The following is a 12,583-nucleotide window of genomic DNA, read 5'->3' on the forward strand; positions in this document are numbered from 1 at the left end:
GGACCTACGGTGTAGGAGATATGGACCAAAACGCAAAATGCTGCGCTATAGCGCCACCATCAGGCCAATGTGGGTCATTGTCTGGGCTTCCCTCATTGCACCTCTGGTGCACCTGTCTGCCAAGTTTGGTGTTTCTGGGCCTGACGGTCTAGGCTGCAGTATGCGTTTTACAGCCTGAAAAATAATAATAAGAAGAAGAAAAACTCGAGCAATTACAATAGGGTTCCCACACTATGTGTGTGAACCCTAAAAAAAAAAACCCCAACCAGCTCGAATGACCACAGCAAAGTAAAGCAGAAAGTGTACCAAAGACATTTAGCACAAATGACGTGATGTATGTGTGAGTGTGTGTTTGTGTAACCTAGTTACATTTTACATTTTTACATTTTACATTTTTACATGCAGTTGTGCAACATAGGATAAATGTACGGAATGTACTTACCAGCAAGGGTAGAAAGCTGCGACAACATTCCCCCAGAGGCCAGAGGTAGGCAGAGAAAGACCCGGGAATCCCACCCGCCCTCGGCCCCCCAGGAGCTGTGGAGCCCCAGGGCAGCACTTCCCAGTGATCCCTTGCATGCCCGCCCCCACAGGCGGAAAAGTGAGAACTCCGGACTGCGCCCCCACAGCCAAGGAGTGCAGATCCAGGGGAACCAGAGGAAACGGAGCCTCCCCCAGGACCATGGCAGCAGGCCCACCTCATCAACCTCTGGTTACACGCCTGCCCCCCAGGATCCTAAATGTACAAGGACTGTGTGCGTGCGTGCGTGCGTGTATATGTGTGGGGGGTGGGTGGGTGGAAATGCGTAGGTCCAGAGGAAATGGTCCTCTGGAAGAGGAGAGCCAGCTAGCTGGCTCATTGAGCACCGAGCTTCACTGCCCCACCGTCTCGAGGCAGGGAGCGGTCGACCCGGGGAGACCGGGCGGGCAGCTCCCTCCGTCACCACATCCAAGCCCAGATCCCCACCGCCCCCACCACAGAGAACAGCCAGTCTAGACATCCACATACACCTAAACACATATTCTCTATCGCATACGTATACACCCACACATTCATCTCTTATATATATCTCCACCCACATATACACCCACACACCTTGTCCCATATACACAACACACCTATGTAAGCACCCACAGCCATACCAATCGCACATCAAACGACAGCAGACATACACAGGATTGAAGACAATCTGGTCTGAGTCCAGAACCCAGCGCCCCCGGCCCGCCCCAGACACCCCCGACAGCCACCGCCCCACCCCCACCAGCCATGCCCCTCAGAGCCCCAAGGCCCAGACCCGACGCCCCCAGCGGTGCGCCCGCAGCAGCACAGGCCCCCCCGTGCAGGCAGGGCCCCAGCACGGGGTCGGGTGGCCCCAGGCACCGGGCCCCGCCACCTGGCCCCGCAGGGGAGGCCAGCCACCCCCCCTGGGGCCAGCACCTGCTCCCCCCGCACCCCCGGCCCCGCACCCCAGAGCCCAGAGGCAGCGCCATCCAAGGACCCTCCCCACCGCCCGCTAGGACAAACACACAAACATCCCAGGTCGGCAGCCCCGGCCCCCCAGCCCAGAAAGTGGCCGGCATGAGCAGTCCCCCCGGAGTCGACCCCCAGCCACCAACCGGCCACCCGGGAGTTGTGGCCCCAGCCAGCCTCCCCAACTAGCTAATGGAACTGATCAGTGAGAACCAAAGAGAGTTAAATTCTTCCAACTGGTCTTTAGAGGAAGCAGACATTCTCTCCAGACAGATGTGATCGAGTAATACATTTTTGTAATGAGTAATATGCAGGTCCTTTATTGCTTTCCAATTGATAAGAATGGTTTTCTTGGCGATGCATAGGGCAGTAAGAACTATGTGTGATGTGTTTGCCTCTATAGCCAGTTCACTGACGTCTCCTAGGATGCACAGTCTGGGTGACGTTGGGATGTAGCATTTAAACCACGTTGTTACGACCACTGGTGGTCGTTGTGGTGTTCGTGTCTGACGTTACAGGTCCAGATGTGTGTCTCCTCCCACCGTGTATGTCATTCGCTTCCTGGTTGTTGTGGATTGGCTGTCCACCGCCCAAGACCCACAATCCCGCCTTTAAAAGACCATCAAATCGGCAAGACGAGGAGATTATTCTCCAGATTGGTGTGTGGTGTGTTATAGCGTTCGTTTGATTGTTTGGTTGGTTTTCTGGTTTCATTGACTTTGTATTATTTCGTCCCTGAACTTGAGTCTAGATTTGCCCCTTTTGGTCTTGGTAGCTGGTGTATATATTGTATGTGTTTATGTATATAATTTATGTGTATATATATATGTAAATAGTGTATAAGTATAAATATCCTGCTTGTTAGTTCGGCCCAGACGGGAAGAAAGGACACGACGCTCTTTTGGTTATACCGTTCTCTTTGTTTTGTCATAGGTAGTTAGGGTAGGTTATTGTTATTTACTTTCATTTCTTTAAATCGCATCAGGTTAGGTAGTTGATATTATTTTGGTTAGAGACGTTTTTGTTTGTTATTTTGAGCATTGTGTTGTGTCCTGGAGTTACATCCCTTGGCCATACTTTGAATAAATTCGTCATTTCATTCATATCTATCTCACTCCCTCTTTTCCATATCATACTCATTCTCTGTTAGGGCTATAGCCTAGAGTAGTCGTAACAACGTGGACAAGTCTACACATACCTTCTGCCAGAATTCCTGGACAGGCCTACAGTCCCATATAGCATGCATATAGTGATCAATTACATTGCCTGTACACTGGGTGCATATGTTTGACTGTGCTAGGCCCATTTGGAACATCCTTTGTCCTGTATAATGTGTTCTATGAAGGACTTTGTATTGTATAAGTTGTAAGTTGGGGCTTTTACTTATTTTGAAAATGTTTGTGCATACGTCTGTCCAAAAATGTTGATCTGGATTAATAGATAGATCTCGTTCCCATTTGGCTATTGGAAGGGATATTGAATCATCAAATTTTAACAATAATTTATACAGTTTTGATAATAATTTAGGAGTATCTAGATTTAAAAATTCAGTTACCCATGCTGATATTTCTAAATTCAGTTGATTGCGGTTAAATTTCTGTTGAATGATGGATTTTAATTGTTGATATTCAAGAAATCTACTGTTATTTATACCATACTCTGATATAAGTTCCTGAAATTTGACAAAGTTTCCTTTTTTAATAATATGTTCTAAATTTTTTATTCCCTTATCATGCCATGATGTGAAATGTAATACTTTCTTGTTCTGACAGATGTCTGGATTGTTCCAAATGGGTGTTAGTTTGCATGGGATAAGTGGAGACCGAGTTAATTTAAGGAATTCCCACCAGGCTGTCAGTGAAGTACTTATACTGAGGCTTTTAAAACAGTCCTGACGCTTAATATTAGGGCTAATGTAAGGGAGGTCTGAGAGTTTTAATTTCCCGCAGAATGCTTGTTCTAGGTCCAACCATGGGCTGTCTATTAAGACGTATTTCATCATCATCATCGTTTTAACGTCCGTTGTCCCCTAGCGGAGGTTGGACGCGTAGTTTATGTCGCCAGCTCACTCTATCCAAAGCATCAGCTTCCTTTAGCCCAGTAGTTTTCAGGTCTCCTCGAATAGTTGTCAACCATGTTGTCCTTGGGCGTCCTTTTGGTCGTTTCCCGTCAACTTCTAGGTTCATAATGGTTTTTATTGCAGTATTTTCACTGCGTTTTACATGACCAAACCAGCGCAACCGATGCTTTTGCAGTGCTTCACTTATTCCACCTAGCCCACTACGATGTAGTATCTCAGTGGACTCAATGTGATCAGCAAGGTTTACACGTTGTAACCATCGCAGCATTTTCATGTCAGTTCTGTGTAGTTGCTGTTCAAGTCTTTTGGTCATGGGCCATGTTTCTGCACCATACAGCAATACAGGCCTCATCACTGAGCTGTACAGTTTTGTTCGCAGCTGTAAAGGAATATCGCGTCGAGTGAATATAGAAGCAAGGGGTCTCCATTTGCTCCAAGCGGCTCGGATGAGAGTACGAACTGCCGCATCAGCAGTTCCGGCAGTATTAATCATGTCCCCCAGGTATTGAAATGTCGTTACATGTTCAATCCCTAGCTTGTCCAATAGTTGTGTTTGCTTTACAGGCTGGTTAGGATTCTGACAAGTTGGGCAAACAAAGTTTGCTGTGGCTATTGAAGACAATGCACCAGTTATCTTCGAGCACTTTTTATGACACCATTTTTTACAATGATGACATAGAATCGAGTTGCTGCCAACACCAGTATTGCACACTGAGCACGGCCACTGACCAGTGGGAGCATTTTGGGCGGTTTCTCCAGTAATCAGGGCTTTTGTCTTTCCTATGTTCACTTTGAACCCATGTTTGCCTAAATGTCGATTCCACACTTCAAACTTTTACGCCGCTTCTTTTTCAGATGAAGCCGTCAGTACTATGTCATCAGCGTACATAATTTCCCATATGTCATTTGTGCGTAGTGGTTTTGTTATTTCTTCCATCACCGCTATGAACAACAATGGGCTGAGAATTGATCCTTGATGCACACCAACACCAATCTCGAATTCACATGTGTTTCCAGCCGGTGTGCTGACTAATGTCGTTGTGTGCTCATATGTAGCCATGACAAGGTGCACTAAATACTCAGGAACACCTTGCCTGCGCAGGCACCAGCTTATCGCTTCTCGTGGGATGCGGTCAAAGGCTTTTTCTAAGTCGACAAAAACGTGAAAAAGTTTTTGTTGCTTAGCGTGGTATTTTTCTTGCAATTGTCGTATAATGAAGATTGCATCGATGGTCGATTTCCCAGCCATAAACCCATATTGATAGTTTCCAATCGAAAGGTAGGTTAATAGTCTCCTTTCGATGATTTTCTCGACAATCTTCAGGCTGTGCTCTAGTAGTCGAATTCCTCGGTAGGATGAACAGTTTAGTGGATCGCCTTTGCCTTTATATAAGGGCAATGTTGTGCTTGAGCTCCATTCCTTTGGCATCTTCCCGCAGCTCCAAAACTCGCGACAGAGCTGTAGTAGTTTCTGGATACCGGGTTCGCCAGATGCTTTTATAATATCAACTGATAGACCCGTTGGGCCAGCAGCCTTTCCATTCTTCATAATTTTCAAGGCAAAAGTTAGTTCAGTTGCAGAGACATCCAGGATAGGTCCTTCAACTGCATCAGCAGTAAACTCCGCACTAATCGGATTTGTTTCATTCAACAGGCCTTGAAAATATGATCGCCACTGGTTTTTAATGCCATCTTGTTCAAATATAATTTTTTCATTGCTGTCTTTGATGCATGATGCGCCAACAATGTCTTTTTTCGACCTTGCTGCTTGCTTTGCTATGCGATACAAAGACTTGATTTGCTCTCCTTTGCTTTTTCCAAGCCATTCTTGACATTGATTGGATCGAGCTATTGATACTTGTCTTTTTGCAGCTGAGTTCTTTTTACGGTATGCATTCCTATCAACTTCAAGTTTCGAATGTTGCCACTGCTTGAAGGCAACTTTCTTTTCTGCTATAGCTTTTTGAACATCAGCGTTCCACCACCACGTTTCACGTTCGTTTTGTCGCTTTCCACTAGTTTTTCCACATACTGTTACAGCAGCTTCGAGTAGACATGTTTTGTACTCTTGCCAACCTATATTGGATTGGCAACTAAGTGTATCTGCAACAAGATCTTCAAACTTTTTCTTATGTTCCATGCTTTTCAGTTTCCACGTTTTTATTTTAGACATGTTTCGTTTAGCCGTTTTACGGCTATTAAGTCGTATTTGTTCCATTTTAAAATGTACTGTAATCTATTGGCTAAGAAATATTGATAAAAATTTGGTAGTTCTAAGCCACCATTGAGTTTTTGCTTTTGCAAGGTTTTCAGACTTATTCTTGATGGCTTGTTTTTCCATAGGAATTTTGAGATGTTTGAGTCTAAGGATTTAAACCAAGCGGCAGAGGGTTTATTTGGGATTAGTGAGAATAAATAATTGACTTTGGGTAGAACCATCATTTTAATGGTAGCGACTCTCCCTATGAGTGATATAGGTATAGCGTTCCAGCGTGTGAGATCATCTTCTATTGTTTATAATAGAGGGATATGATTTAACTGCACTAATTCTAAAAGTTTAGCAGAGACATGTATGCCTAAATATCTAATATTACCTGATTGTAGTGGTTATTTTTTTTAACATGGACCTCGACTCTCCATTAACGAACTGTACAGACACATAAAACAGCAGTATGACCGCTATACTCTGTTACCTTAGCATAGCCTGCACATTACAGAATTATACATGTCTACATATAAAATCATGCATACCTGGCAAAAGAACAATCCAACCTTTAATGCTGGATAGGTGCTCCTGCCTCTTCTCTGCTCTCTCCTCATATAAAAAGGATGAAAATAATAACTCACTCCGCTAGTTTAGCAGACAGACATGCTGTGTAATGCTAGCTATCTGTATAGAACTATAACTAAACTTAAATTAGTCAATGAGAACAAAAGTAACAAAACAGCTAATAAAGAATTCAATAATTTATTCAAGGGCCCAGTGATGTGTCTGTGTTAACTAAACTGAAGGATTACAATGGATTTGGTATGGAGTAATTTACAATACCTACCTCCTCATACAATGCAGAATTACAATGAAGGAGGTACAGTTGTGATCAAATTTATTCAACCCCCACTGAAATAAAGTGTTTTGGCCAGTTTGACATTGATTTTGATCATTTCAGTCATCTTATTTACAATTATATCAAAGAGGCACTTATAAATTAGACAAACATAACATAATATTTATGATGGAATAACCACAAATGTCTTTACTGTGCTCACATCATTATCAGTTTTATTCAACCCCCTAGTGACATTACTTTTTAGTACTTAGTACAACATCCTTTTCCAGTTATGACAGCTTTCAAGCGTGAAGCATAGCTTGACACAAGTGTCTTGCAGCGACCTATGGGTATCTTAGCCCATTCTTCATGGGCAAAAGCCTCCAGTTCAGTCACATTCTTAGGCTTGCGCACTGCAACTGCCTTCTTTAGGTCCCACCAGAGGTTCTCAATTGGATTTAAGTCTGGTGATTGCGATGGCCACTCTAGAATGTTCCAGCCTTTCATGTTCAACCATGCTCTAGTGGACTTGGATGTGTGCTTCGGATCATTGTCCTGTTGGAAGGTCCAACGTCTCCCAAGCCGCAGGTTTGTGACTGACTCCATCACATTTTCCTCCAAGATCTCCTGGTACTGAAGGGAATTCATGGTACCCTGCACACGTTGAAGCTTTCCTGTACCATTAGAAGCAAAACAGCCCCAAAGCATAATTGACCCCCCGCCATGCTTCACAGTAGGCAAGGTGTTCTTTTGTTCATAAGCCTGGTTCTTCCTTCTCCAAACATAGCGCTGGTCCATTGTCCCAAACAGTTCTAATTTAGTTTCATCTGACCACAGTACACTGTTCCAAAACCTTTGTGGCTTGTCCACATGACTTTTGGCATACTGCAGTCGACTTTTCTTGTTCTTTGGAGTCAGCAAGGGGGTGCGTCTGGGCGTTCTGGCATGAAGGTCTTCGTTATGCAGTGCGCGCCTTATTGTCTGAGCTGAAACTTCAGTGCCCACATCTGACAGGTCTTTTTTCAGTTCCTTAGCAGTCACACAGGGATTTTTCTCCACATTACGCTTCAAGTAGCGCACAGCAGTCGCGGTCAGGATCTTCTTTCTGCCACGACCAGGTAACGTTTCCACTGTGCCCTTTAACTTGAACTTGCGAATGATACTTCTTTTTATATCCATTGCCATTCTTGTGAAGAGCAATAACCTCTTCTCTTGTCTTCTGGGACCATTCTCTTGCCTTCACCATGCTTGGAAACACACCAGTAGATGTCTAGAAGGAGCTGAGTATCACAGTCCTTTTAAATCTGCCTAATTGGTGCTTATCATGCTTGATTGCTGCTCGTTGACATCCACAGATGTTTTCAATACCTGATGGAAAACACTGGAATGAACCTCTGTTCTTAGGAGTGGTAGTCGTAAAGGGGTTGAATAATTGTGTCAATGAAGAAATCACAAAAAGGCCATTTAATACTTTATGACAAAAAAAATTGATGCTATCTTAGTTGCATTTAGTTCTTTAACAAGTCCTTGTAAGATTTCATTATGAACACAATTACAAATGTGCACTGAATTCCATAAAACCCTTCGCAGCATTGGGGGTTGAATAAATTTGATCACAACTGTAAAGTGAGGGGAGGAGACTTTAATGCAGAGCGAAAGGGCGGGGCTTCCCAAGATAACTGGCCAGCACATATAAAGGTTGAATTAAAAGGAGAATTTTGTGTGATTATAACTTTATTACAATGTTACACCTGAACGCACATCGCTATAGATTTCGTCACCACCTCCCTACGTCTGAGGGGAATACCACCATCCTTAACGTCGTAGATCGGTTTTCTAAAATGGTACGATTCATAGCACTTCCAGGGCTGCCTACAGCGTGGGAGACGGCGGAGGCTCTGTTTCGCAAGGTGTTTCGCCAGTTCGGGCTACCGGAGGACATCGTATCCGATCGAGGACCGCAGTCTCTACGGTCAGTCTCGAAAGTATAAACATAGATTAGTCCGGGAAAAAATGAGCACAGCCAGGCCAAGTGTTTAATCAACTTTAAATAAATACTTTTAATGTCTTTTTTTAGGTTGTACAGATAAACAGCATTTTACAGAGTCAAATTCAGTCAACTTTATTGTCAATAGTACAATATTAACAGTATAAAATATATAACTGAGTATGTGTGTATGTTTATACAGTGAGTCCAAGAAGTATTTGATCCCTTGCTGATTTTCTTCGTTGGTCCACTAATAAAGACATGATCATTCTATACTTTTAATGGTAGATGTATTCTTACATGGAGAGACAGAATATTAAAAAGAATATCCAGAAAATAAATCTAAGGAATATATATTAATTGATTTGTATTTCATGGAGTGAAATAAGTATTTGATCCTTTAGTATTCATTAGCAGTTCTGGCTTTTACAGACCAGTTAGACACTCCCAATCAACTTGTTACCTGACCTGAAGCCACCTGTTCTCACTAATCACTTGTGAAGTCTCCAACATGGGTAAAACCAAAGAGCTGTCACAGGACCTCAGAGTCAGAATTGTTGACCTTCACAAAGCTGGAATGGGCTACAAAAAGATTAGTAAGGTGTTGGATGTGAAAGTAACAACTATTGGTGCAATTATCAGAAAGTTTAAAGAGTATAACATGACAATAAACAGACCTCGGCCCGATGCCCAAAGAAGATTTCGCCTCGTGGGGTGGCAATGATGCTGAGAACGGTCAGAAATCGTCCTGCAACCACTCGGCAGGAGTTAGCAAATGATCTGAAGGCAGCTAGGACCACAGTTTGCAATGAAACAATTGTCAACACTTTGCGCAACAATGGATTCACATCCTGCAGTGCCCGAAAGGTACCTGTGCTGAAGAGAGCACATGTGGAGGCGCGCCTCAAGTATGCCAATGATCATTTGAAAGATGAACCAAGTTATTGGGAGAAGGTTTTGTGGTCAGACGAGACCAAAATTGAACTTTTTGGCCTCAACTCCACCCGCCATGTGTGGAGAAAGAAAAATGCTGCCTATGACCCCAAGAACACTGTGCCCACCGTCAAGCATGGAGGTGGAAGCATAATGTTTTGGGGGTGTTTCTCTGCCAAGGGTACAGGGCTACTACACCGCATCACTGGGAAGATGGATGGAGCCATGTACCGCACAATCCTGAGGGACAACCTCCTCCCCTCTGCCAGGGATCTGAAAATGGGCCGTGGTTGGGTCTTCCAACATGATAACGACCCTAAACATACAGCAAAGGCAACAAAGGATTGGCTCAAGAAACATCACATTAAGGTCATGGAGTAGCCCAGCCAGTCGCCAGACCTCAATCCGATCGAAAATCTATGGAGGGAGCTGAAGGTCAGAGTTGCCAAGCGACAGCACCAACCTTCATGATTTAGAGAGGATCTGCAAAGAAGAGTGGGCCAAAATTCCCCCTGGTGTGTGTGCTAAACTTGTGGTTAACTACAACAAACGTCTCACTGCTGTGCTTGCAAACAAAGGCTTTGCCACGAAGTATTGAGTGTGTTTGGCAAGAGGGATCAAATACTTATTTTCCTCATTGAAATACAAATTAATTAAAATATATTCTTTAAAATTATATTCTGGATTTTTGTCTTGATATTCTGTCTCTCCATGTAAGAAAATATCCACCATTAAAAGTATAGAATGATCATGTCTTTATTAGTGGGCCAACGAAGAAAATCAGCAAGGGATCAAATACTTCTTGGACTCACTGTATACAGTATATAATAAAATAAATAGAAGGTCTCTGACATTTTAATTCCAAGTAAAGTGGCCTGTGCAGCAGTAAGTAAACATACTGTATGTGCAAAGTGTATGAGGAATCGGGAGTAAAATTAGGATTAAAGTGAACGTATGCAATGGGGTCCGTGTACCTTTGGTCATTGGATTTTCGTTTCAGAATCCATTATTGAAAAATGGGAAAACGGGGCGTTTCTCGTTGTTTGGTTTTTTATTGTTCATAGAAAACATGAGAAATAGCTTCGTTTTACAGTTTTAGAAATCGAACGGAAAATCAAATAAGAAATAAACAGAAATGGAAAATATAAATCGTATTTTACTTATCCTAAGTTGCTTCAACAGGAAGTAAACCTGTGCACGGGTCGACGCGGTAGCTGCTAAGTACACCAGGGCGCAGGGCATAGCAGCACAAACCGCGATGGAGCATGATGGAGAAACACACTATATTGTGTACAAAGGCAACAGAAGAGTGTCTCTTAATCGGACATGAGTTCTGAGAAGATAGGGCGAATATTTCAGGTGATTTTGACGTAATTAAGCTGGTTAGCAAGTTTTTAGCAAGTTAACTAGCGTTAGCGGCATGGAGGCGCATTTATTTAATATTAACGTCATCATGCTCATGGATGAGCATTCGAAACTAATTAATATTTAAGTAAGTCAAACACTTAACAGACAAGATTTAGCTATATATGTTTTTCTATCCATTTATAACCGAAGGCAGTATCAGAAGGCATTAGTTAAATTGAAGAAGGGAATTTGGATGAAATGTAAATGCTGGTGCAAAACTGAAGGAATGCATACCGTTTGTTTATATTTGTTAAAGTACACAAACACAATTAATGCAAATAATACATTCTTTAGTGTCTTAATTTCTCGTTAATGAAAGAGCAATGATTTTGAATTCCCCCCCCTTCCCTTTAACTTTAAATATTTTGAACAAAACCTGACCAACAAAAAATTATAAATGAATGAATGAACAAAAATGAAAGTGAGTTATTATATATACCTATATCAAAAAATATTGTTTAAATAAAAATAAATAATTGCCCAACCTGAGGTTGAGTGATGCACTCTTAACCCCCACTTAATCGTTGTTGGAGCATCAGTGGTGTGATAGTGATTTGTATGATAAAAAGGAGGAGATGTATATGATTGTGGTTCATTCTAGTAGTTTGACATTATTAAACAGGTCTATTGGAGAGAGACAGTATAAAGGAGAAGGCTCAGAGAAGCGACCAAACTTTATAAAAAAAACAAAAATGTGAATCCCCTGGCCCTGACTACCAATAATTGCCTGAAGGATCGGGTACTTTATACGTATTTTGTTAAACTCAACTGTAAACTATACTAAATAAGCATTTATTAGTACAACATAAACCCCTATACTTCTTTACAGCAAGGTTAAATAAGTTTTACAGTGTAGTTAACAAGCTGGTTCAGAAGGAAATACAATAACACTAAACTTCATCCTATGTTTTTGCAGGTCTCATCTCAGTCATTGTACGTAACAAATGACATGAATGTGGCAATATTTCCTGCGTCCTCTGGCTTTTTTAACTCTTTGGATCTCAGCGCAAGGTGTCACTATGAAGTACATGGGGAGAGTATGGAGTCTTCGGCTACCCCATCTGCTAACTCCAGCCACCCTTTTCAACACATTTTCAACCCTTTATTAGCCAAACTTTCAATGTAATCAATAGAAATGTCAATGTAAAAGACTGTTTGCTCTAAATTGGCATTGTAAATTTATCAGTGAAAAATGCCTGTTTAAATAATAGGAATGAAATACACTTTACAACACTAACCGGCAACAGGCACTATGAGTTGTGTATAATTATGCTGCAATATTGTAGTACAAGCATAGAAGCAACATGCATATACAGCATAAGAGTGCACTACTATCCCTCAGGTTGTTACCATATAAAGGTTCAACACAGATCAGCCAAAAAAAAAAAAATGAAATGGCCAATTGCATATCAGAAAAAAAATCTCTCAATTCTGACTTTGGCCTGTTTTCATTTATTTATGTTGCTTACTGAAAGCATGGTCTTTTTAAGGGTCTCAGTACTGGAAGCAGAATGCAAGAAAGATCCTAGCAGTGACCGAACGAGACTTTCAGAGCCTTCAAGGAACAAAAAGAAAAAGAATGGGGTAAAAAACATTTTATTCCATATATGGATTATGTTCTTTCAAATAAGAGATACTGTATAATTGTACAAACTGTA

At 42.1% G+C, this 12,583-nt stretch overlaps 1 protein-coding gene across 4 annotated transcripts in view; it reads left to right on the forward strand.

Moving 5' to 3' along the window:
- The window catches only part of LOC143476104 (uncharacterized), a 52,225-nt gene that overhangs the window by 10,177 nt on the left and 29,465 nt on the right, over positions 1 to 12,583 (forward strand). For 2 of the 4 annotated variants that reach the window (XR_013121225.1, XM_076974092.1), the window contains exon 4: positions 12,416 to 12,509. The exons of 1 other annotated variant lie outside the window; for it this stretch is intronic. Coding sequence is in view for 2 of the 3 variants with exons in the window: in XM_076974092.1 (XP_076830207.1) it covers positions 12,416 to 12,509 (94 nt within the window). In the remaining variant the exon portion in view is untranslated. Of the gene's footprint in view, positions 1 to 1,989; positions 2,131 to 12,415; positions 12,510 to 12,583 lie in introns of all 4 variants that reach the window. One more of the 4 variants, XM_076974091.1, reaches the window with a different exon arrangement.

Source organism: Brachyhypopomus gauderio, chromosome 15, assembly GCF_052324685.1.
Source record: "Brachyhypopomus gauderio isolate BG-103 chromosome 15, BGAUD_0.2, whole genome shotgun sequence".
NCBI lineage: Eukaryota > Metazoa > Chordata > Actinopteri > Gymnotiformes > Hypopomidae > Brachyhypopomus > Brachyhypopomus gauderio.